At 44.2% G+C, this 23,062-nt stretch overlaps 1 protein-coding gene across 30 annotated transcripts in view; it reads left to right on the top strand.

The window, feature by feature from the left end:
• ASPH (aspartate beta-hydroxylase) overlaps positions 1–23,062 on the top strand; it is a 232,136-nt gene that overhangs the window by 13,103 nt on the left and 195,971 nt on the right. For 9 of the 30 annotated variants that reach the window (XM_067017984.1, XM_067017986.1, XM_067017981.1 and 6 more), the window contains exon 1: positions 17,803–17,953. The exons of 19 other annotated variants lie outside the window; for them this stretch is intronic. In XM_067017984.1, coding sequence (XP_066874085.1) covers positions 17,944–17,953 — 10 coding nt within the window. In that variant the 5' untranslated portion in view covers positions 17,803–17,943. Of the gene's footprint in view, positions 1–17,786; positions 17,954–23,062 lie in introns of those variants that run through there. 2 more of the 30 variants (XM_067017988.1, XM_067017974.1) reach the window with 2 other exon arrangements.

The raw sequence follows: 23,062 nt of genomic DNA, 5'->3' as shown, positions 1-23,062 counted from the left end.
TCTTCATTTCTCTTGAGCAGATACCCAGGAGAGGAATTAGTGGGTTATAGGGTAGGTGTACATTTAGTTTTATTAAAAAAATAAAAATAAAAACCTGCCAAAATGTTTCCAGAGTGGTTATACAATTTAATTGAACTCTCACCAACACTGTGTGTGGGAATTTTAGTTGTTCTATATCTGCCAACATTTGGGGTTGTCAGTCTTCTTAATTTTAGCCATTCTGGTGGGTGTCCAGTGGCTTCTCATTGTAGTTTAAAATTGTCTTTCCTTGATGACTATGATGTCATGTACTTTTTCTTGTGCTTATTGGCCATATACATTGTTATCTTCATTTGTGAAGTTTCTGTTTAGGTTTTTTTGCCCATTTTTATTGCTTTTCTGTCCTTTTGTTATTGACGTGGAATTTTTATATATTCTAGATAGAAGTTTTTTCAGGTATATATATTGCAAATATTTTTCCCAGTCTAGAGCTTGCCTTTTCATTTTTTAAATAAAATATTTTGAAGAGCGAGTATTTTTAACGTTGATTTTTTTTTTTTATGGTTTTGTTTTCTGTATCTTGTCTAATAAGCTTTTCCTATTCCCAAGTCACAAAGCTATCCTCCCATATTTTCTTCTAGAAGTTTTGTAGTTTTAGTTTTTGTGTTTAGGTCTATGATCCATCTCAAATCAATTTTGGATTAGTTTTTTGTTTTTCCCTATGGTATCCCGTTGTTATGGCACCATTTGCTGAAAAGACTTGGCTTTCATCATTGGATTGCTTTTAGTGCCTCCTCCATCGAGGAGGCACTGCACGGTCTTGGCCTCTCTTACCCTCTCTAGCCGTTCTCAGCCTTGCTCTCTTTATATTTACATTAAGTAAGCCGCATGTAATCGCTCTCCCTAGTCTCGGCATGCGCACTTGCTGTTTCTTCCGTGACAGCCCCTCACTTTCTCTTTCCCTATGTGGCTCCTGTACGTCCTTCAAGATGCAGCCCCTCCATCAGTTCTTCTCACTCTCACTTCATCGTCTCCCCAGAGACTGGGTTTTGCAACCCACTTCCCCCTCCCCCAGCGCGAGCTTCTGTAGCGCCCTCTGCAGTCAACTGTTTTAGCATCCTCATTGATTCACGGGTTCCTTCAGCAGATGAAGGTGTGACCCAATCATTGACAACAAAATATCAGACTGAACTGGACCCAAGGACTAGCGCCGTCACTCAGTTTTAACCTTCAGTACGTCAACCGACCTCCCTAAGCATCTTTAAATAGTTCTCCATCTTTCACACGGAGATAATAATACTCATATCATACTTTTGAGGATTGGCTGCAAAGTGACACGTAGTAAGCGTTTCCTAACTACACTAATTCTATATGGGTGATACCACCACGACCAAAACAGACATTTTCTTTTGTACCGTGATGATCAGTTTTCTTTCATTCTTGCTTGATTGTAAGGGCAGCCCTGTGTGAGGAACAGACATCAGACGCAAACTCCCGTAAAGAGTTTAGGAACTGATTTCATTTAAAAAGATGAGATATGATCATACCAGATGTGGTAGGATCAGCGGCTCAAAATGTCCTCAGGGCACGCGCCCTCCCAGCGTAGGTGAGGCTGGCTCCTCTGGGGTTCAGGATGGCAGTCGGCAGCCGTTGGGAACGCGTGCTTCCCTGGTCACGCTCAGCAGAAGAAGGGGGCTTTTTCTCTTTTGCTTAGAGCAGGGCTCCTTGGCTCAGTCCTGCCTGCCTCACCATCGCTGGCTGCGGAGGGGTTGCCACAGTTGTTCTGATCAGGGGTCAGCATTGTGGTCCCATGGTCATGTTATTACATTTTTCTTTTGATTTCTTTTCAACTGATTTAAGAAGTGAAAACCATTCTTAGCTCCTGGTTCATACAAAAATAGGAGATGGGTCACAGTTTATTCACCCTGGTCTAGAGTAATTGTTAGGGTTGGGAGAGTTACTCCTAATGTTTGGTGTAAGTAAACACCATGTTTCGTTTTCTTTTTATCTCCAGTGCTTAAATGAGTGGGTGTAGTAGGTGCTCAGTAAATGTTAGAATGAACAAATACAGGGAAAAGTTTTACTTCCCCCTCATAGATCAAAAGGGCACTGGGAGTATATAGGCTGTGTTTTTGTGTCTTCTACGCTGCCTTGAATGTAGTAAGTGCTCCAAAATTATTTGTTGCGTAGGTGGATTTTTTTTTTTTAGGTTTATGGTATGGGCCGTAAGACAGATCACAAAGTCCTCTTGATGTTTATAAGTGTTGGAGCTAAAGAAATAAAAATTATTAAGATGTGGAGAATTGTTTAAATCGCTTAAGTCCTTGCTGGTAGCTCCAGCATTGTAGTACTTAGGCCAGTAGGGAGCATTCAGAGTTTGTATATTCTGATTGGGAGGAGGGTTGGACCAAAGCAGGCATTTATTTGTTCCGAATTTTGTGAAATTAGAAAAACTCTGCTTACTTTGCAAGATTTTGATTTCCCCTCACTTTATTCTTAAATATGACTCATAGATAGACTAAAATTATTTATGTGAATACCAAAATACCTGCTAAGTTTTTGTTCCCTTTATTTTTCGGTTTTGGCTTTTAAAATTCTTTTGTAAGAATTATCAATATTTCCTTCTTGACTTAAGATTAAAGTTTGTCAATTTTAATTAAAAAATAAAAAATATGAACAGTGCTAACATTTATAAAGAAGATTGTCCCTCAAAATGCTATATATCTTGAAATTGAAGAGGATGGTTCTTCCCAAGTGATTATTTTCATCCACATTGTCCCATATATTCTTTTTTTTTAACATCTTTATTGCAGTATAATTGCTTTGCAATGGTGTGCTAGTTTCTGCTGTGTAACAAAGTGAATCAGCTGTACATATACATACACATACATCCCCATATCCCCTCCCTCTTGTGTCCATATACTCTTTTACCCTAATATAGTACTTACCAAAATGAATTTTTAATTTATTTTTATTTGTTTTTCTCCTCCACTGGACTGTAAGCTAAGTGGCCTCTCTTGTTCATTGCTATAGTGCAGGGCAGGGATTTCAAGAGTATTTGTCAAATGAATGCATATTCAGGTGCATGCAGAAAACTGTGGAAGCCTTTTAAAATTTACCATCCTGTGATTTTGGTTATTTTGTGTCTTAAATCTTTACAGTAGCTTATAAAGCTGAGAGAAGCTTATTCTGCTGATCCAAACTACAAGTTGAGGAGAAATGTTCTATTTAGAACAAGACTTTTATCCAAGATGGTATTACAAATATTTAACCACTGCTAGGGAAGGGACCCCAGGCAGCGCAGCACCGGTAAAACATACCTGTGCTGTACAGCTGATTCACTTTGTTAAAGCAGAAACTATCCCTCCATTGTAAAGCAATTACACTCCAATAAAGATGTTTAAGAAAAAAAAAAAAAAAAAAGCATACCTGTGCTTTCGGCCTGAACGTTAGCTTCTCGGGAACCGGCATAAAGCTTTGAGACTTCAGCCTTTTTAGCTGGTCAGATTTCATTGGGTCATACTCCCTAGGAACTTTGGCAGCAGCCTGGCTGGGTTATTCTGGAACACAGCCAAGAGACCATTATTTGCAACAGTTTGCTGCTGTGCATGCAGCCTGAGCGCAGGATGGCAAGCGGGGTGTATGGTGACTTTTGTTCCCGGTGACCTCAGTCAGAGAGGGAGGTTAGAGTAAAAATGAGTCAGTGAGAGCAGAGTTAGGGGGCACCTGAACAGAACAGGTGGTGACATTGACCATCACCTTGGTTTTGAACCGGGGCAGGATTGGGAGGAAAGGGACCGACTTGGGGTGTGGGGCAGAGGGCAGCCAAGTCGACGAAGCCGACGAGGTTGTAGCTGGACCTGCCCTGGCCCTTCCTGTCCCTCACCCAGAACCAGACTGTGGTCCGGTTTTGTTTTCAGAATGCTCCGTGTATGTTATATTTGCTTTACCATCTAGATGGCCCCCCAAATATTTATATTTGCGTTGTTTTTTTGTGGGAATACCATGTAAATTGTCCAGTGAAGTTAATGAGTTTCACTCTGTACCAGGTCCTGTGCTCTGTGGGAAGGGGATACAGCAGTCAAATCTGACACCAGCCTCTGGGAAGGTCACTGTCCTATGGGCTGCAGAGCAGTAAATGCTCCGATGAACGAAGTGTGAGTGGTTCAGGGAGTAGGGAAAGGAAGACTAAAATGCAAACCAGCTAAGGCTTTTCAGGACTCTCAAAACTACAGCCCCAGCTAACGTCTTCTGGGCAGTTAAACTCTGTGGAATCATGGAAATTAGAAGAGGTGACAAAGACACTCGAGGGACAACTGGCCCATTTGTATTAAAGAAAGAAAAGTAGATTCAGGGCAACTCTAAACTGATGTCTCATGACAATCCTAGGCAAATTCTAGAATTAAAAATTTTAGGGTGGGAGGGAGGGAGCCACAAGAGGGAGGAGATACTGGCATATATGTATAAGTATAGCTGATTCACTTTGTTATAAAGCAGAAACTAACCCACCATTGTAAAGCAATTGCACTCCAATAAAGATGTTTAGAAAAAAAAGAAGCAAAAATTTTATTTTTCAGTGGATAGAAAAGACACGGCAGGTTTACTAAGTGTAGGTTCTCACTGTGCATTTTTTTTTTTTTTTTTTTTTTTTTTTTGCGGTACGAGGGCCTCTCACTGTTGTGGCCTCTCCCGTTGCGGAGCACAGGCTCCGGACGCGCAGGCGCAGCGGCCACGGCTCACGGGCCCAGCCGCCCCGCGGCACGTGGGATCCTCCCGGACCGGGGCACGAACCCGCGTCCCTTGCATCGGCAGGCGGACTCGCAACCACTGCGCCACCAGGGAAGCCCACACAGGTAACTTTTTTTTTTTTTGCGGTACGCGGGCCTCTCACTGTTGTGGCCTCTCCCGTTGCGGAGCACAGGCTCCGGACGCGCAGGCGCAGCGGCCATGGCTCACGGGCCCAGCCGCTCCGCGGCACGTGGGATCTTCCCGGACCGGGGCACGAACCCGCGTCCCCCGCATCGGCAGGCGGACTCTCAACCTCTGCACCACCAAGGAAGCCTCTCACGGTGCATTTTGATAAGCTTTCTGGACAAGTGATCAGGATACAATCTTTCCTGACTTCACCAAGGTGTTCAGCACCACCTCGGAGAATCCCCCTGGGCCTCGGATGGTAAAGCATCTGTCCTGTGACAGCTGACTGCAGCACTGGACCCACAGAGCGCCGATTTCGTGGGTTGATGTCAGTTTTCAGGGCGTCCGGCCCAGTTAATGTCTCAAAGTAGTGTGTGGCCCGGGGGTGAGGGCAGTTAGTCCCGGGCCACGCAGGCAGCCTGACTGGAAAGGCGGACTTTGACGTGGCGGCGCGCGTCTGCAGAATGAGCTCCTTGCTGAGGATAAGCTGGGACAGGCGGCTTGAAGCAGGAGCTGTGTTTTCCAGAAGGCCTAGTGCTTTGTTTTGTTGGGATTGGGTTTTTTACTTGCTCGCGGCCTCAGGGAGTGCTGCCCGCTTGATGTGTCTGACAGGGAATCCCCTTGCACGGGGGTGTAATCGGCGGCCAGGTGAGGGAGGGGGACGCCCCGCCCTGTGTAGGGCGGGCTGCATCCGGAATTGTAGGGCCTGCCTATGGGGGGGGGGGGCGGCGGCGGCGGGGTGTGGGTAGCGCCTTTCCGATGAGGCCCTGGGCCGAGGGTGTCAGTGTTAGCCCGGTGTCGGGGGGGGGGGTGCGAGCATCCTGGGACGCTGGCCCCCGCGGAGGCCTCCCCCAGCCCCCGTCAGGAGGCTGCAGAGGAGTTAGGCTCGTACTCCCAGGTGAACGGGAGGCACAGCGCAGGGCATTCGGTGGAAAGGTCCAGCCAGCAGATGGAGGTCTGTGGGCAGAACTTGCCTGGAGGAGACCGTTTCACCTTGGGTTTGTCGTAAGTTGGAGGCCAGAGGCAGAATCGGTGTTCTTTTCATTACTGCTGGGTTTAGGACTGACTCGATCCTTGATTTCTCTTACTTACTTACTTACTTATTTATTTGTTTGTTTATTTATTTCTCTTATTTATTTTTAAATCAGTTTAATTTTGTTTTTATTTTTATGTTTATCCAACCTTTTGTTTTGAAACTTTCAAGCCTATTTAACAGCAAAAAGATTTGTACATTGAAAGGCTCGTGTACCCGTCACCTGGATTTACCAGCTGCTGGCAATTGGTCACGTTTGCTCTCTTTGTCCTCCTTCTTTCCTCCCTCCCTCCCTCCCTTCCCTCTTTGAAGGTAACCTGTTAGTCACCATGACATTTTAACGGGCTTAACTACTGCTTCCTTCCCCGTGAGTCTCCTAAGGTCACAGTAGGGTTCTCAAGCCTAAGGAATGCAGCAGTGATGCGGTATTATCTGACTGCACTCCCTGTTGAGATTCCTCTGAGAGTCTTCCAGAAGCATCCTCAAAACTTGAAGTTTGGAAATTTTAAACTTTTTTACTTATCCAGAATCCAATCATGAATTAACCTGGGAGATTTTTTTTCAAGATGTTGGGGGTAGGAGTTTATTAAATTATTTATTTTTGCTGTGTTGGGTCTTCGTTTCTGTGCGAGGGCTTTCTCTAGTTGCGGCGAGCGGGGGCCACTCTTCGTCGCGGTGCGCGGGCCTCTCACTATCGCAGCCTCTCTTGTTGCGGAGCACGGGCTCCAGACGCGCAGGCGCAGTAGTTGTGGCTCACGGGCCCAGTTGCTCCGTGGCATGTGGGATCCTCCCAGACCAGGGCTCGAACCCGTGTCCCCTGCATTAGCAGGCAGATTCTCAACCACTGCGCCACCAGGGAAGCCCCAGCCTGGGAGATTTTAACATTTCAGATTTTTAACCCTTACCCTCTGGAGTATCTGATTCTTTAGGACTAGAATGGGCCTTGAAATCTGGATTTTCCCAACTTTTTAGTGTGAAAAAATTCAAACCTTCAAGACAGTTATGAGAAAATTCGTTTAGATTCACCAGTTGTTTTGATGCCTTTGCCTTTTCTGTTGGTCTTTCTAGACACACACACCCCATTTTATTTATTCATTCATTTTGCTGCTGAGCCACTTAATTAAATCATGATACTCTACCCCTGAATTCTTCAGCACGTTTTTCCTAAGAACAAAGATATGCTGCTACATAACCACAATGTAATTATCACACGCAGAAAGTTTAACACTACTCACAGCACTGTTAACTAAAGCCCGGAGTCCAATCTTCCTAATTTACTCCAATGGTACCCTTTAAACAGCCACCTCCACCTTTGAATTGTCGGTCTCTCTTTTATTTAAAGATTTTTTTTTTTTATTATTAAAATAGATTTTCTCCCACAAAGTCTCACAAGTAAACCAGATGCCTTTCCTCTAAAATGTGTTGCTTTTTGTGATATTCTGTAGCTCTTACGAGGTATGGATAAGGTGAAAATCACAGTAAAGAGACACTTTTTGATTTCTTCCTTTACAACAGACCGGTACTTTAAATGTGTGAGTCATGGGAAGTTGGGGGAAGACATGCCGATAAAAACACAAGTACACTGGTTTTTGAAAGAAGAGGTTGAAGTCTTGGCAGGGCTGTTGGGTGGCAGAGGCATTAGATTTATTCCATCCCGTGGAATTTGAGGGGAACATAACTAGCTGGGAAACTTTTTGTGACTCATGGGAGCGAATGAAAATAGTCCTTAAAGTAATCAAAGTTGTCCTGCTTTTCCTCTGTGAAGTCTGCCACTAACAGACATTCAGTTGACATCCTGGACTTCGGTTTCACGGCTGTGCTTTTCGCTGGCACAGTGCTTGAGCCAGTGACGTGGCTTCTGTGAATGGTTGTGTCACAGGTCCAGTGATCGTGGAAAAGTGCTGCAGTAGACGTCACACTTCAGGACGTAAAGCACGGACACCCTGTCGAGGTTCAACGTTTTCCAATTTGGTGATATATTTTAAAAATATATAAAATTGATACATTTTTATGACATTTCAAGAACAGGCAAAACTAACCTACGGTGAAAAGAAAGCAGGACAGCATTTGGGGCTGGTGTGGAATGTGGATGGTAAAAGGGCCGTGAGAGCACTTAGGGATGGCCTTAGTGTCTGCGTCTTGATAGGGATTTGGGTTACACAGTATATATTTTTGTGAAAGCTCAGGGAACGTACCCTTAAAATTAGGGCATTTCATTTTATGTAAATTGTATGTAAAAATGATAAATATTGGACTGTGGTTTAGGATATAGAAGCTAAAGTACTTAGGGGAAGTGTGTTAATGTCTGTAATTTATTTTGAAATGTATTAGACATATAAAATGGATTAACAGATGGATATGGAGGGATGAATAGACATGCCACGAGCCAGATACTAAAATGTTAATTGTAGCATCTGAGTGACGCATACACGGATATCCTACGTAAAATTCGTTCACCTTTGTTGTGTGTTGGAACTTTTTGTAATAAAATATTTTGAAAATATTCATGCATTGTTTTTCGAGTCCTATGAAGTAGCCATTTTTGTGGGCTCCATATGGTCAAATACTGGCAGTTTTTTATGGGTCAGCCCACGTTTTGCGGCTGCTTTATTTAGCAGGCTTTGTCTGGCAGGGTGTCAGCACGAAGCTTCATTTTCCCCCAGTCACTGTGGTTAGTCAGACTGGATTCATCTCTGGGTAGCAGAGGCTCTTGACCATCTCTGGGACAGATTCCTTAATACCCTAGTCATACTCTCCATTTCCAAAAGTCTGTCTGCTTTAAATAAGATCTCGTTTTCAGTGCAGAATTTCTTGTCTCCCGCGGGCAGGAGGGCGGGAGGGCCTGCAGTGGGGAGGTGGTGTTCGTGTTCTCTCCGCGTGGTCTGCTTTGGGGCAGTGCCTCTTCCAGGCTCTAGCTTGTCAGGAGTGCTAGGGAAGGGAGAGGGAGAGAGGGAGAGGCCGCTGTCCCCTCCCTGGTCCCTATCGGAGTCTCCTGCTAGTTGATAAGATCACCTGGCCCCAACTGCCCACAAGTGACGGGCACCCAAACGCCTCCCCTGTGAGTTCTTTGGAAGGCCTGGCAGGACCTCCCCAGGGTATGCGACGTCTTCCGGCCCTCCCGGGCGTCCACTCCTGGCAGAGCACCTCGCCCTCTCTTGCTCTGGGAAGTCACGTGCCTGGCAGTCGGCGCTTTGGGGCGAGACACTGGCGAGATGGTACAAGCCCCTGCTCTCCCTTGCCGCCCGCTTCGGGCCAGGGGAGGCTGCCACCTTGCAGGGCTTGCAGACTTCTTGGTAGCCGCTTGCTTTCCTCCGCAGCCGTTCCTCCCTGGTTTTTCTCTGCCCCTGCTCAGCTCTGCTGAGGGTGGGCCAGTCCCCAGGGCTGCCATCGCTGCAGACCAGCTGGCCACAAACGTGCAGGTCCTCACAGCCACCCTCAGGCTTGATGACTCCTGGGAATGACTCAGAATTCAGGAGAGGCTCTATTCATCACTGCAGTTGCATTACAGCGAAAGGATACAAATTAGAACTAGCTGAAGGACGAGACTCGGGGCAAAGTAGGAAGGTTCCGAACACAAAGCTCCCATCGTCCTCAGGGACATAAGTATTGCCTAATACGTACGGAGTATTGCCAACTAGGGGAGCTCATCCGAGCCTTTGGTACCCGGAGGTGTTTACTGGGGCTCCATCACATGCTGCGAGCATGGCTGCCGTTAAGTGATACAGCCATACAGCCTGTCCCAAAGCTTCCTCGTAAATCACGTTGTTAGAGTGTCCTCCGGTGACCAAAGCCCCCAAGCAAACAAATCACTCCTGTCAGGCAGGAGGACATGCCAGGGACCTCCAAGCAGGCAAGGGCAAAAGCCAGAGCTCTTTGGCTGAAGTTTAATTCTTCACTATGCAATTCACAATTGCAGCTATTCTTGCTTTTTATTATTTTTTAAATCGGGTTCATTATTATTAATTTATTTAGTCAAGCGTTGTTGGCTGTCCCCAGAAATGTAGTATGATGCATAATTGCATCAGCTTTGTGTCCTATAATTTTTTAAGACCCATTGAATTTTCCCTGTATTTTGTGCTAATGCTTTTATTTACCCCCTGTCTTCCCACCCTATTTGCATCTATAGGACACTTTGTTGTGAACGCTGAACTCTTTTGCCCTAGAAAGTGGGGACTGGTGGGGCAGGGTGGGGACACGTGGGGCAGGGTGGGGACAGGTGGGGCAGGATGGGGACTGGTGGGGATCCCATCTTTTGCTGTCTAGATGGCTTAGGGTGAAAGTGGGACGCGGCAGCGAATTGGTGGTGGTCACACATGATGGCTTTGTGATCTAGTCACACTGCCTTGGAATTAGAGCTAAAAGGGTAGGCTAGGCTTTTCTGTTTTTTTTTAGTTTTGAAAAAAAGAACTTTTGTTGTTGTTTAACAACTTTTCACCTCACTACCTCAGTTTCTGAGTGGACACCACAACTTGCTTTTTTGTTTTTAAAAATACATTTTTCCACGCCAGGTTCAGCAGGAGACTGTCTGAATTTCAATACCGTGCTAATAGCCGTCCACACAGATGAATGACTGACTAGGTTGGGGGTGTTTTTTTCCTGTGAGACTAAGTCTTCTTTCTTTATTAAGTTCTCTGTAGAAGGAATAACGGAGTTTAAAGAACTATCTCATCTGGCCTGGCGTGAGCTTTTGGAGTTAACTCCCATTTCTGTTATGTTTTTAGCATCTTACCGGTGGAGTTTCGGCCCATCGCAGATTCATAAGGTGGGGTTGATGGAGCTGTGTTCCGATTCAGGTGTTCCCTTCTGCAGTGAATCAGAGGTGATACAGCCAGAGGCACAAGCTAGGGCAGTGTTTCCCCAGCTTGGGGTTCCAAAGAATGATAAAGATTCCGAAAACTCGCTGGAGGCTGATTCAGACAGCCGTTGCTAATCTTTCCCTGTCCCTTATTTATCCTGATAGGAATGGAAATGGCTTTCCCAATTTTGTTTTACTAAATTCTAGAACCCATGGCAGCCCCTTCTCGTCACTCCTCCAGCCATCCATGCCTCTTCCACACAGGACCATTCAGGAGAGGTGGTAGGAGCGTCAGGCGTCTGGCTGTTGGACCTGATGAATGGGCTACAGCATCTCCTTCGTGCTCAGGCCTTCTTACGTTCAAGCTGGGTGTCATTCACCCAAGACTGATCAATGAGGAATTTATCTGACACGGCAGTGAAGACTTGGTCACGGACCGATTTGGGTTTATCACCAGTATTTGGGAAGCACTGGGCTTCTTTCTTGAAATGTCTCATTCTTAATGATTTATAGGTCTTCTCCTCTTGTGAATGAATTTTAGGGTCATTAAATTCCTGGAGATGAGGAAACCTGAAGTGACCTGGCATTTGTTGGACCATTTTTTGTGTCTCTTTGCCCTCTCGTTTCTGGAGTGTAGGCAGGAAGAGGTTTGATTACTCATATAATATCAAGGACTTGAGAAAGAATTTACCTACTTATTTAACAGATAGGTGCAGGGCAAATGTACATTAAAGGACAAGGCATGTTCAGTCCCTGGCTTCATGAAACTTGCATTCTGGAATTAGAAAGAATTTAAGAAATTAATTATTGTAGTTGTCTAATTACCCAGGAAAGAACACTGTGAAGAAGTACATTCTACAATGAGAGTATATTAGAAAATGTTTCCATTTAAGCCAAGTGGGAGGAGATAGCTAGGCTGGGACTGCAGTGCCGCCATCCCAGGAGGAGGGAATGGCGTGTGCAGAGAGCCTGAGACTGGAAAGAGCATATGGTGAGTTTTTTGTGGCTGGAGTACAGACAGCTTGGGGGAAGGACACGAAACTAAAGCCAGAGGGATTGACTGGGGCCGTGTTGAGGAGGGTCCTGAGGGCCACATTGTAGATTTTAATATCATCCTAAGAATCCTGTACAGCCATTGAGGGATTTTTAACAGGGTAGTGATACAATCAGATTTAAAAAATTATTCTGGCTGCTGTGTGGGACACTAAAGGTTATGTTAAGATATTGTAGTTGTCTAGGAAATGATGCTAACTTGGATTTAGATGATCGTAGGAAAGAGGCAGAAATATGGGTCATTGGAGACAATTTCCCACTTTTTCATGGCATGGCGCATACAAAAAAAACTTTTTTTTTTAAGAAATTTTAAAAAATATCGTGCTGGGGTACATATAGGCAAGGATGACTCAAGTACTGAGGAGAATTCATATCTTGGCATAGTTGTAATCCATTGGCCTGATGTAGAAACTCTGATTTGGGAGATGGGTGTTTGGGAAACAGGAGAGAATAAAGTCTAGGATGAATCCCAGGGTTTTGGTTTAAGCCTCTGGCTTGATGGAAGTGCTTATAAGATTTAGAACACTGGAGAGGAGGTGGGAAAGATGATGGGTCCAGTCGTGTATCAGCTGAGCTTGGGGTGTCCTTAAGTCACTCACATGGGGTATTGAGTAGACGGGTATGTGAGCTTGAAGGAGAGAAAAAATTAAGCTATCTAGAAGGTGGTAGCTAAAATAAACTAGGGAAAGGCCATAGGACCAAGGCTCCTGGAATTTCCATGTTTAAAAGTCAGCTAGAGGAGGGTGAGCTAGCAAAGGAGCTTGGGAATTAGAATTCCACAGAGGTCGAAGATGATTCTAGAGTAATGAAAGTCAAGGGAAGAGAATGTTTAAGAAGGAGGGGGAACTCTTCTGAGAGGACGAATTAGATGAGGACTGAAAATTTTCGATTCGGTTTAGTGAGATGGATGTCATCGGCGTGGCATTGGCGCCGCTACATTGGAGGCCCGTGCAGAAGCCAGACTGCAGCCTCCGGGTTGTAAGGAGTGGATAAGGGGTTGGAGAGTGAAAGCAGTGACATGATGGCCCTGCTGAGAATTTCACCTTTGACGGGGACGTGGAAGAGCCAGGGGCGAGCTGTGGCGCTGAGGGAAAAGATGCAGTAAAGGCCGAGAGCTGCTGGAAGAGGGGAGGGAAAAGATAGAGTATAAGGTGGCTGAGGAGGGAAGCAGAGAATGAATGTAGGTGAATTTCGGCTTCTCATGGTTGGTAGCGCACAACCATTGGCGGACAGCTCCCGGCTGACGGCTCTGTCTTCTCTGTGAGCTATGGCTTTTTTTTTTTTTTTTTTCCTTCGGTACGCGGGCCTCTCACTGTCGTGGCCTCTCCTGTTGCGGAGCACAGGCTCCGGACGCGCAGGCTCAGCGGCCACGGCTCACAGGCCCAGCCGCTCCTCCCGGACCGGGGCACGAACCCGCGTTCCCTGCATCGGCAGGCGGACTCTCAACCACTGCGCCACCAGGGAAGCCCCTAAACTTACCTTTTTTTTGCGGTACGCAGGCCTCTCACTGTTGTGGCCTCTCCCGTTGTGGAGCACAAGCTCCAGACGCGCAGGCGCAGCGGACATGGCTCACGGGCCCAGCAGCTCCGCGGCACGTGGGATCCTCCCGGACCGGGGCAGGAACCCGCGTCCCCTGCATCGGCAGGCAGACGCTCAACCACTGCGCCACCAGGGAAGCCCTTTCTTCTTTTTTTTTTTTTTTGCGGTATGCGTGCCTCTCACTGCCCGTGGCCTCTCGCGTTGCGGAGCGCAGGCTCCGGACGCGCAGGCGCAGCGGCCACGGCTCACGGGCCCAGCCGCTCCGGACGCGCAGGCGCAGCGGCCACGGCTCACGGGCCCAGCCGCTCCGCGGCACGTGGGATCCTCCCGGACCGGGGCAGGAACCCGCGTCCCCTGCATCGGCAGGCGGACGCTCAACCACTGCGCCACCAGGGAAGCCCTTTCTTCTTCTTTTTTTTTTTTTTTTGCGGTATGCGTGCCTCTCACTGCCCGTGGCCTCTCGCGTTCCGGAGCGCAGGCTCCGGACGCGCAGGCGCAGCGGCCATGGCTCATGGGCCCAGCCGCTCCGCGGTATGTAGGATCTTCCCGGACCGGGGCTTCGTGCCCCCTGCATCGGCAGGCGGACTCTCAACCACTGCGCCACCAGGGAAGCCCACACAGGTAACTTTTTTGTGTGTGTGTGTGGTACGCGGGCCTCTCACTGTTGTGGCGTCTCGCGTTGCGGAGCACAGGCTCCGGACGCGCAGGCCCAGCGGCCATGGCTCATGGGCCCAGCCGCTCCGCGGCACGTGGGATCCTCTCGGACCGGGGCGCGAACCCGTGTCTGCAACCACTGCGCCACCAGGGAAGCCCGGCATTTAAAAAATTTTTTTATTTTTTGAGTTTGCAAAGATAGACTACTTTAGAGGCAGATAAGTTTGACATAGTCATCGTGGAAGAGCTGTGTTTGTCCGGGGAGCTAATGATGGCAGATTGATACAGTGACAGGATACAGCAGCAGGGAGCTTAGTGAGTCTGGGAGTGATATAAATAACGAACGATGGACTCTTAAGGTGGATTTGGAAAGATGTGAAGGCAGGAGGGGAATGAAGAGGGGTGAGAAAAAAGGAGAAGCAAGAGACCTACAGGACCTAAGAAGAAATCGTTGAGTAAACAGGCTGGAACAACGGGAAAGTCGTGATCAGAGTGGTTGCTTATGTATTCAATAGAACCTAAACCTTTGCCTGTAGAGGTAGTGTTCCTTCTACCTGGCAACAGCTGAGCTGATGTGTTTAAGGAGATTTTACCCAATGTCTGTTGAGTTGTCTTTTGTTACTTCTGTAATACTGGCTGTTTAATATTGGGTTTAGAATGGTAAAACACGCTCATGTTTGCTTTGGAGACTATAGATGAAAGGTTTTTAGTTTTTGTTTTAAAGAACTGTATTTTTGCTGTCTCATGGTATCCTGCAGTCCTTATGATGCACCCAAACAAGCAGAGCTTTCTTAGCAGGATCTGTTAGGATGGTTGTGCTAGGAGAGCTGCAGAGATATTTCAGCAAGAACGAAGATGTGATTAGGAAGGTGAGTTAGGTTGGGTTTGTGGTAAGGTCCATGGTGAGAATGTAAGGACTAGTGTGGATATAGAATGGAAGGGAACAAGGTCACTGGATGGATAAAGAAATGAAGGAAAGAGAACCTGACATGTTGGCCACACAGCTGGACATGACATCCCATAGTTATGGCTGGAATCGAGGTGAAGAAGGTTTCACTGAGAGGAGAGGTCACGGCACATGGGTGGTGACAGGGATGGGGCAGGAGGAGGGTAGTATAATTGGACAGCATGGACTTGGGGGAACAGGGTTCTGTTGTTTTTTTCTTTTTTAGGTGGTGAGGAATGATGGTCTGGAACTTGATAAAAGCAAGAGCGCCTTTCCCCTGCTCCAGACCCTGAGAATTAGGGATGGCTAGTGCAGGCAGTAGTGCAGTGATTCTCTTTCTGTGTGGTCCCTAGACCAGCAGCATCAGATTACCTGGGAGCTTACTGGAAATACACATTCTCAGGCCCCTCTGCAGACCTACAGAGCCAAAACCTCTGGGGTGGGCTCAGCATCTGTTTTGACCAGTCCTCCAGGTGACTCTAAAGTTTGAGTAGGACTTCTGATTGGGTGATTGGGTGAGCGGGGGGGGGGGGTCATCGCTGTCACCCCATGAGAACTCTGATGGGTGTTCACCTGGTCAGTTTTGGAGGCAGGGAGAGCGCTAGACCCCGTGGACATAGATCTTGACTCTTGTGGTCTCCAGTGGTGTCAGGCTGAGAGTAATAGTCTCAGCACATTGCAGAAGTTTGGTCTTTGCTTGGACCTAGGAGTTTGCTATTAGTTTCAGCAGCTACTACAAGGAATAGTTAATACTACTGTAGTTCTCTTTGCTAGGGTTTTAAAAACATGATTACAATATGCAAATTTTATTTATTTAAAAGCTTTTATAAACATTTCCCATCATAAAAATGAATTGTTATTATAAGAAATAGTTACTTGCAAATCAGGATTTCTTTTTCCTTAAGCACGTGATGGATTAAATGTTATTTCAGAGAGATTCATTCATCCTAATCGCCCTATCCAGAATAACAGGTATGCCATTATTGCAAAATTGAGGAGGGAAGAGACTTGAAATAACTGTAAAATTGTTGCAAAAAACAGAGGAGAAGGTTAACTCTGGGATGTGTGAATATGTGCGATAAAGATTTGTGGAGGAGGAATAATTGGAGCTGTGTGGAAGGAGCCTCAGTGGTGAGGCATACCCATACTTAGTAGCTGTGATTCTTGTCTCAGTTTAGTGTTTGGCCGCAGACCCGGAAGTTAGGGTGCAGCTGGCCTTGTACAGGCCCATAAAGGGAAAGAGGAAACCCTAGCCGCCCCTGCAGTCTTGGTGGCAGGCTAGGGTCATGAAAAGAGCTGTGAATTGGAGATGAGGAGACTTACGCACGAGTCCAGATGGATTCAATCAAAATGTGTTGCATGCATGACTTCAACAAATATTTGCACACCTCGTTTGTGCCAAGACACTTTTTATAGGCAAGGAAGTCGAGGCCCAGAAGTTCGATGACTTCTCTCAAATCAAAGGTAATGAAGCAGCTAGAATTGAATCCAGGTCTCTTAAGTCTGAAACAGGCTACCCGCCATGTAAGTGTGATGGCTTGGTTTCCAGTGCTCCCAAGAAGGGCCTCTTGTCGCTTTCCCTCTCCCTCTGAAAACAGCAAAAGAAGCTTCTGAAATATTTGTCTAGTAAATTTGTGTGCTGGTTGGTCATCTGTCTTAAACCCCTGTCAACAGATGATTCGTTATTCAACATTTTAGCAGGCACCCACTTCAGTGGGACAGATCCTTGAGGAGAGGAATGGCTCTTGGTCAGGACACCTAAGACCCTGGTCAGTTTGGGTTAGTTGTTCACTGCTGCCCTGTTCACTCTGTCCCAGCTCTGAGCCATCAAATATTGGTATCTTAGGTTGCTGACTCCTTCTTAGAACACTTAACTGTTTCATTTGCATGTGAAGCATTGTTTGACTGAAAAAATTAAGACTCATAAAAAACTTTGAAAGGTTGCTGCCTCACTCTGGATACAATTTGTGCTAGATTAATTTAGTGTAGCTGATCAGAGCTCTGATGAATTCTGTGAGCTGCCAATCTTAAGTCAGTGAATAAATTGGGCTGGTTTTATTTCCCCAAAGAGAATATTTGGAGAGGGGACTGGAGGGAAGGTGAGGAAAATCAGAATGCAGTTGTACATTGGCTTTCCAGTTCCCTGAGACAGTGTTTCCTAGATGATACTCTTACTGATGAAGAGTTCCTTCTTTCCCTGTCTCCTCACTCCATGCTTCCTTCCCAGCTCCCTCTCTCTCCTTCTCTAGGGAAACATTTGTGTTTTTTGGGGGCCATGCCACTCGGCTTGCGGGATCTTAGTTCCCTGACCAGGCGTCAAACCCGGGCCCCCACAGTGAAAGCACCAAGTCCTAACCACGGAATTCCCTAGGGAAAAAGTTTTTGATTGTTGCTTTAGTTTTGCTTTTGAGGGAATTAGTCTTGGGATGGTAATGCCTGTGAATCAGAATTCTAGAGCATTAATCCATTTCTTACCGTTTAGGGTTCTGTTTCATGCAAACTGTGTAATGGACTTTTCATATAGGCGTTTGATTAGATTCCGAAGGGTCAATTCACGCTGTTGCAGGGCTTGGGGCCCACATTTTATAGCAAGACTTGTTTCAGTTTTGAATGATTTGGTACTTGTGCTAAAACCATTCAAGACTGATTCCAAAAACACCCAAACTGGCAGTGCATTTGTTCCATTTTTTTTTCAGCATGCCTGATATTTTTTAGGGTTTGGAATTGGGGGATAGGACCAACCCAGAAAGGAATCCCAGCAGTGGGAGAAAGGCTGTTGGACTGTTAGCAGAGAGAGTATTTCAGCCTGAGTGATTAGCAATATTTGGCCATGAGGAAGAGGCCTCTAAAAATAACTGGTGAGCAGAGTTTGCAGTCAGGTCCAATTTCAGTTCTAGAGGCCTTGCCCAAGGAGCCGTTGGCCAGTCCACAGCTCTAGTAACGAAGGGCCTGTGGTGTGCCCGATACCTGCTCATAGGGCATTGGTTTTTTATCTTCCATATATATTATTAATGGATTGAAGAAATCAAAATGGCAGAAGGTAAAGGTATATTTTTATTGTTCAGGTTAAAGGTGACTTGGGATCTAGCCGACAGTTTTTAGCTTGGTTTTCAGTTGAGCGCTGTTCAAATATTTTTGGCTAAGTGCTTTGACTGCATCTTCTACGTTTTCTATTTTGAACTTCTGGAGACCTTGATGTTTCAAAATAGTTTAATTTTTCATGGACTAATCTGTCTGTAATATGAATATTAAGTTTTAGTGTCTTAATTAACTTAGAATATCTTTTATTGTATCATACTACCAGAGACCACATTTTACAAACTTCAGAAAAATAAACATGTGGTGTGTCTTGGTCTTAGACGTTACTTACAGTGAACTTAAAGAATTGTGTGCATTCGGATCTTATGTAAAATTATAGGAAATTTAAGGGCTTGATAAGTCCCTTTGGTATTAATGAGCGCACTTAGTTGGCTCAAGCAGAGACTTACCCTATGTGGAAATGGACCTAATTTTTGTGAAGCAGGCAGTAAGTGCAAAGAAAAGACATTGGGACTTTGTTTTGTTTCTCAAATCAAATCATTAACCTTCCAGTGTTCTTTAATGATGTGTTGATTTACATTTTTGTATGTGTTTGCTTTTGCTTTTCTTTGTAAGTTAAGGTCGTCTTTTCATTTAATTGAAGGCAAGCGATATTGGCTCATTATATTGAAAATGTATTTAAGAAAAATAAAATAGACATATTAAAGACTGCTTCCAACTCTCAGCTGCCCGAGCAGCCGCTGGAAGGATTCTATTATTAGTATAGAGAATATGAGTATCTCTGCTTTGAACACTGTTTTAAGTAAATGGTTAGAATGGCTTACTTGACTTTTCTGGTAAAGTGGCTCATGGAGCTGTGAAGGAGAACATGAGGTATCTATCAGACTTTTAGTTCTTTTAGAAGGCATTTCTCCTCTTCTGCATGGATTGCTTAACGTACATAGTGAGGCAAAGTCAGCTGTTACTTCGGACCCACTTTTAAGAGTTCATGGCTCCTAAAGGGTGACATTTTGTAATGTAGAAAAAGAAATCAGTTTGATGAATTGCTTTTATGGTTTTTTAAAACTTTAAATGAGTAGAATTTGTGTACAAATATGAAATCACCAGCATAATGCTTACCAAATCTCATAAATGGTTATTGTAACTCACTTAGTTGTACTTCCAGTTAAGTAACTGACTAGTGCTCAGGTGCTGGGAGTGCATCTTCTCTTTTCCCTTTTCTAACCAAATAAATAAAATTTCCGATTGTCCCTAGCCCAGGCTTCATTCTGGGGAGACCCATTCCATTGATGACCATGGTAATTTTCTGTGTTTGGTAGTATGTGAGAGCGTTTTCTGATTGGATGGGTCAACGTGGAAAAAAAATGAATCACATAGTTCTTGCCATATTTTTTTTTTTTTTTTTTGCGGTATGCGGGCCTCTCACTGCTGTGGCCTCTCCCGTTGCGGAGCACAGGCTCCGGACGCGCAGGCTCAGCGGCCATGGCTCACGGGCCCAGCCGCTCCGCGGCACGTGGGATCCTCCCGGACCGGGGCACGAACCCGTGTCCCCTGCGTCGGCAGGCGGACTCTCAACCACTGCGCCACCAGGGAAGCCCTCTTGCCATATTTTTAACTCTCATTAAAAAAAAAATCTTTTTGATTAATCCCTGGGACTATAGGTTGACTATGGAGCCAGAAATGAAATGAAAATTCTTAGATTTATTCTGATTTTAGAAAAGAGGGACAGCTACTAGATGTTCTTCCAGAATATGTTTGGAACACAGTACTGGTTTCAGGTGTGCTTGGGGAGTTTTAAACTCTCTCGAAGGGTTTATCTTACTCTGCTTTTTTCAGTTCAGTTGGACAGGAACTGATCTGCCCTTCGGGACCAGGTACACCATATTTACAAAGTGACATATCAAGAGTGTGCTGTTTAGTGTCAATTAAAAAGTTTCCCCTAGAAAAGATGTCTCAAGAAAGACTCCTTTCTGTAATTTACTGTTTTGTTCCTTTATGGAATTGGTAAATATTAACCTTCAAAAGATTAATACTACTGGAGTAACACCTCATTTATTTGACATTAGAAAGGGATGGATAAAATAATGCTGATTATTTCATGTTCTAACTAAATAACATTTACTCTTTTTTTTGACATTTACCTTTAAAGCAGTAAATCTTTAATAAAAAATATTTTGAATGAAAATCCAAAATTTATTGTACATTTCTTGCATTCTTAAACAGTTTTAAAACAATACTTTAATGACAGAATTAATATGATATCATTATCACTGTGTACGAAAGATTATTTGCATAGTTAAGGACTGTAAGTTTAACAGTTAAGGACTAGTCAGCGTTGCCGGTGAGCATCAGTCATAAATGGCCTCCTGCTGCTCTTCAGGTTCTTGTGTCCACTCGTGCTGTATTCAGACAATTTCTAGGCCTGCCCTCCATCAGCACTTGTTGCTTTAACTCCTTTGGGTGAGGGGTGAGGCTGTCTCTAAAGTCTCTTCTTTAGTTTTGTGCAGTGAGTTAGGAAACTTGATTGAAGGTATTAGCCTCATGTCTAAAATAAATGTGGATCGATTCTAGGTAAAGGTGTATTCTTTACTGTCTTTGGCTTTCCCTCTCTTTACCCTCCTAATCCCTTCTCTCTGTTTTGGTATATGCATTTATATAATTTTTAAAAAAACTCATTTCCACTCTTTACTTATATTTGGTGTTGCAGGTCAATAACTTAGACGAATATTACGAATTAACTTGGATAAGTGATACTTTCCTTTTGAGAATCTCAGGAATTTCCCCCCTCCGTTTCTGCTCTAAGAAAGAGATAGAAATGGAGAAAGAATTGGACTTGGAATTCAAATTATTATTTTGTTTTATTAGCTATTTCTTTATAAGCTTATTTCAAGTAGCATCGTCTGAGGTGTACTTTTATTGAGGTACATATTTTGAAAACTTAATTATTGAGTCATGTCTGGCACATATGTGCTGAATAAATACATTAAATGAATGAATAAAATGTTGAACTATATTTATTTGGCCTTATTATTTTCTAGTTAATCAGGAACAGTACAAGAGACTGGTATCAGTTACAAAATGTCCAAGAGGAGATAAGACAAGAACCCAGTTTTCCTGCCATTTTAGCACTTATTTTAAATAAGAAGTTTAAGTTTGATTCTTAGATAAGTAGCCAAGGGAGGACCATCCTTAGTCACTGTTATAGTTGCATATTTAGAAGGCATTATTCTCTTTATAGTTAGTATTCTATACAAATGGGTAATGTGCATAGATTGATTTGTTGTATAGAAATAAAGGTTTTTTTAAAATACAGTCTTAAAAAATGCCTTCATGTTTGTAGAAGTTCAGTAAATTAAACACACCACACTGTTGCTGAATCTGTGGTGCTCCCCTTCCCACAGAAGCTATTTCTTTTCTTTTTAAAAATTATAGTGGTGCTTTATTTTATATTGTTCTTCGTATAACTTCTATCCTTAAGACACATAAAATTTTGGAAATCATCATTTTCCCTCACCAGCGTTGCAGAAATTTTCACCCAGTCTCCACTCCGGTGACTATGTTCAGATAATAAAACAGTGGAGCCTATTTTAGGTGGATTTAATAAGTATCATTATGATCTGTGCCCAGCAGGTATTTTTTTAAATGTATAAGTTATGTTTTTATATAGCCAGCTTTTAGGAGACTTTTAATAGATCATGTGAGGAAAAAGAAAAGAAAAAGAAACAAATTAGATGGCTGGATGTTATTTGGTAAAGCATACTTTTGTAAATTTACCGTGTGATTATTTATAAATCTGGCCCTTATTGATGGGTCTGTTAATATTTAAAGAACACTAGAAAAGGCAAATGACTTTTTCTTTAAGAAGGAATTTTGTTTTATTTAGTTCATCAATTTATATACTTAAATATAGATATATAAATACATATGTGTATGTTTGAGTGTGTATATCCACAGACATAACATACACACTCTAAGACTGATTCAGTTTTTATGATCCCTTTTGAAAAGTTGATCTAGTGGTTGGTTTAAAAAATATGTATATCTTTTTAACAAGAAGAATTGATAGTATGTTCTTGATTTAAGCCACTGGAAAATTACTACCAGTATTCCCTAATTAGAACTGGGTTTAGGACTCAGGAAGCAGGTTTTAGATGAGAGCTAGTGAGGTATCTGAAATCATGTGATTTGACCCATTCATATGGAGCAAGGAATTCAGGACCACAGAAGTCAGGGCACATTCCTGGCTGGACCCGCCTTGTGCCGGTGGCTTTGGGTGAACCATTTCGTCTTTTTCCTGTAAAACAGAGGTGATTATTCCTGTCCTTGCCCCCAGTGTTGTAGGGGACACCTGGAAATATTTGGGGGTGTTTTTGTTTGTCGTAATCACTGGGAGCTCCTTACCTGTGGGACCAGAGGAAGCCAGGGATGCCAGCTGCCCTGCAGTGTGAGGAACAGTCACACAGGATGAAGAATTGTCCTGTTTAAACCCAGAAACACCCTCTTGAGAAACACTGACAGGACCCTGGTGAGAATCGCACGCACGCAGAGGAGGTGACGTGCTCCACGGACGGAAGATGGCATCCTTCTTTCCTGCTTGCTTGATAAATGTTTCCTTTTCCCAGAGGGCATGTTGCGATATGACATATTCTTCTAATTTATTTATTAATATTTAATATTTATCGTATTCCTTTTTAAGAGAAATTTGAGTTTTATGGTCCTTTTAAGGACAGTGTTGACCATTTCCTTTTAATATTACTTGACTGTCGTTATTTTTGTTTATTTTTGGCTGTACGAGTATTTCCAGAAGAGTATAAAGTATATTAAACATATCGTATGTGATACATGACACTTCTGGTGGACAGCACTTTACAAAACTGTATCCTATGTCGAGACCAGTTATGAAAACCGTTCCCTTTTTCGCTGGGTCCAGTGGACCTTGTGGAGGAGGACTGAATTGCACTGTTTGGCTTCTCTTCTTCCCTGACCTCTGTTTCCTATAAATAGTTTCCTTCCTTCATCTCTGTCTCTCTGGCTAAGAATGGGAAGTGTTTTGGGGGGAGCTTCTTCTATGGCAGTTACAGCTTTCAAGATTCTACAGAAACTAAATGCG

The sequence above is a fragment of the Kogia breviceps genome, chromosome 17, assembly GCF_026419965.1.
Source record: "Kogia breviceps isolate mKogBre1 chromosome 17, mKogBre1 haplotype 1, whole genome shotgun sequence".
Lineage (NCBI taxonomy): Eukaryota > Metazoa > Chordata > Mammalia > Artiodactyla > Physeteridae > Kogia > Kogia breviceps.
The sequence above is the reverse complement of the archived record's forward strand: the minus strand, read 5'-3'. Positions and strand labels throughout refer to the sequence as shown.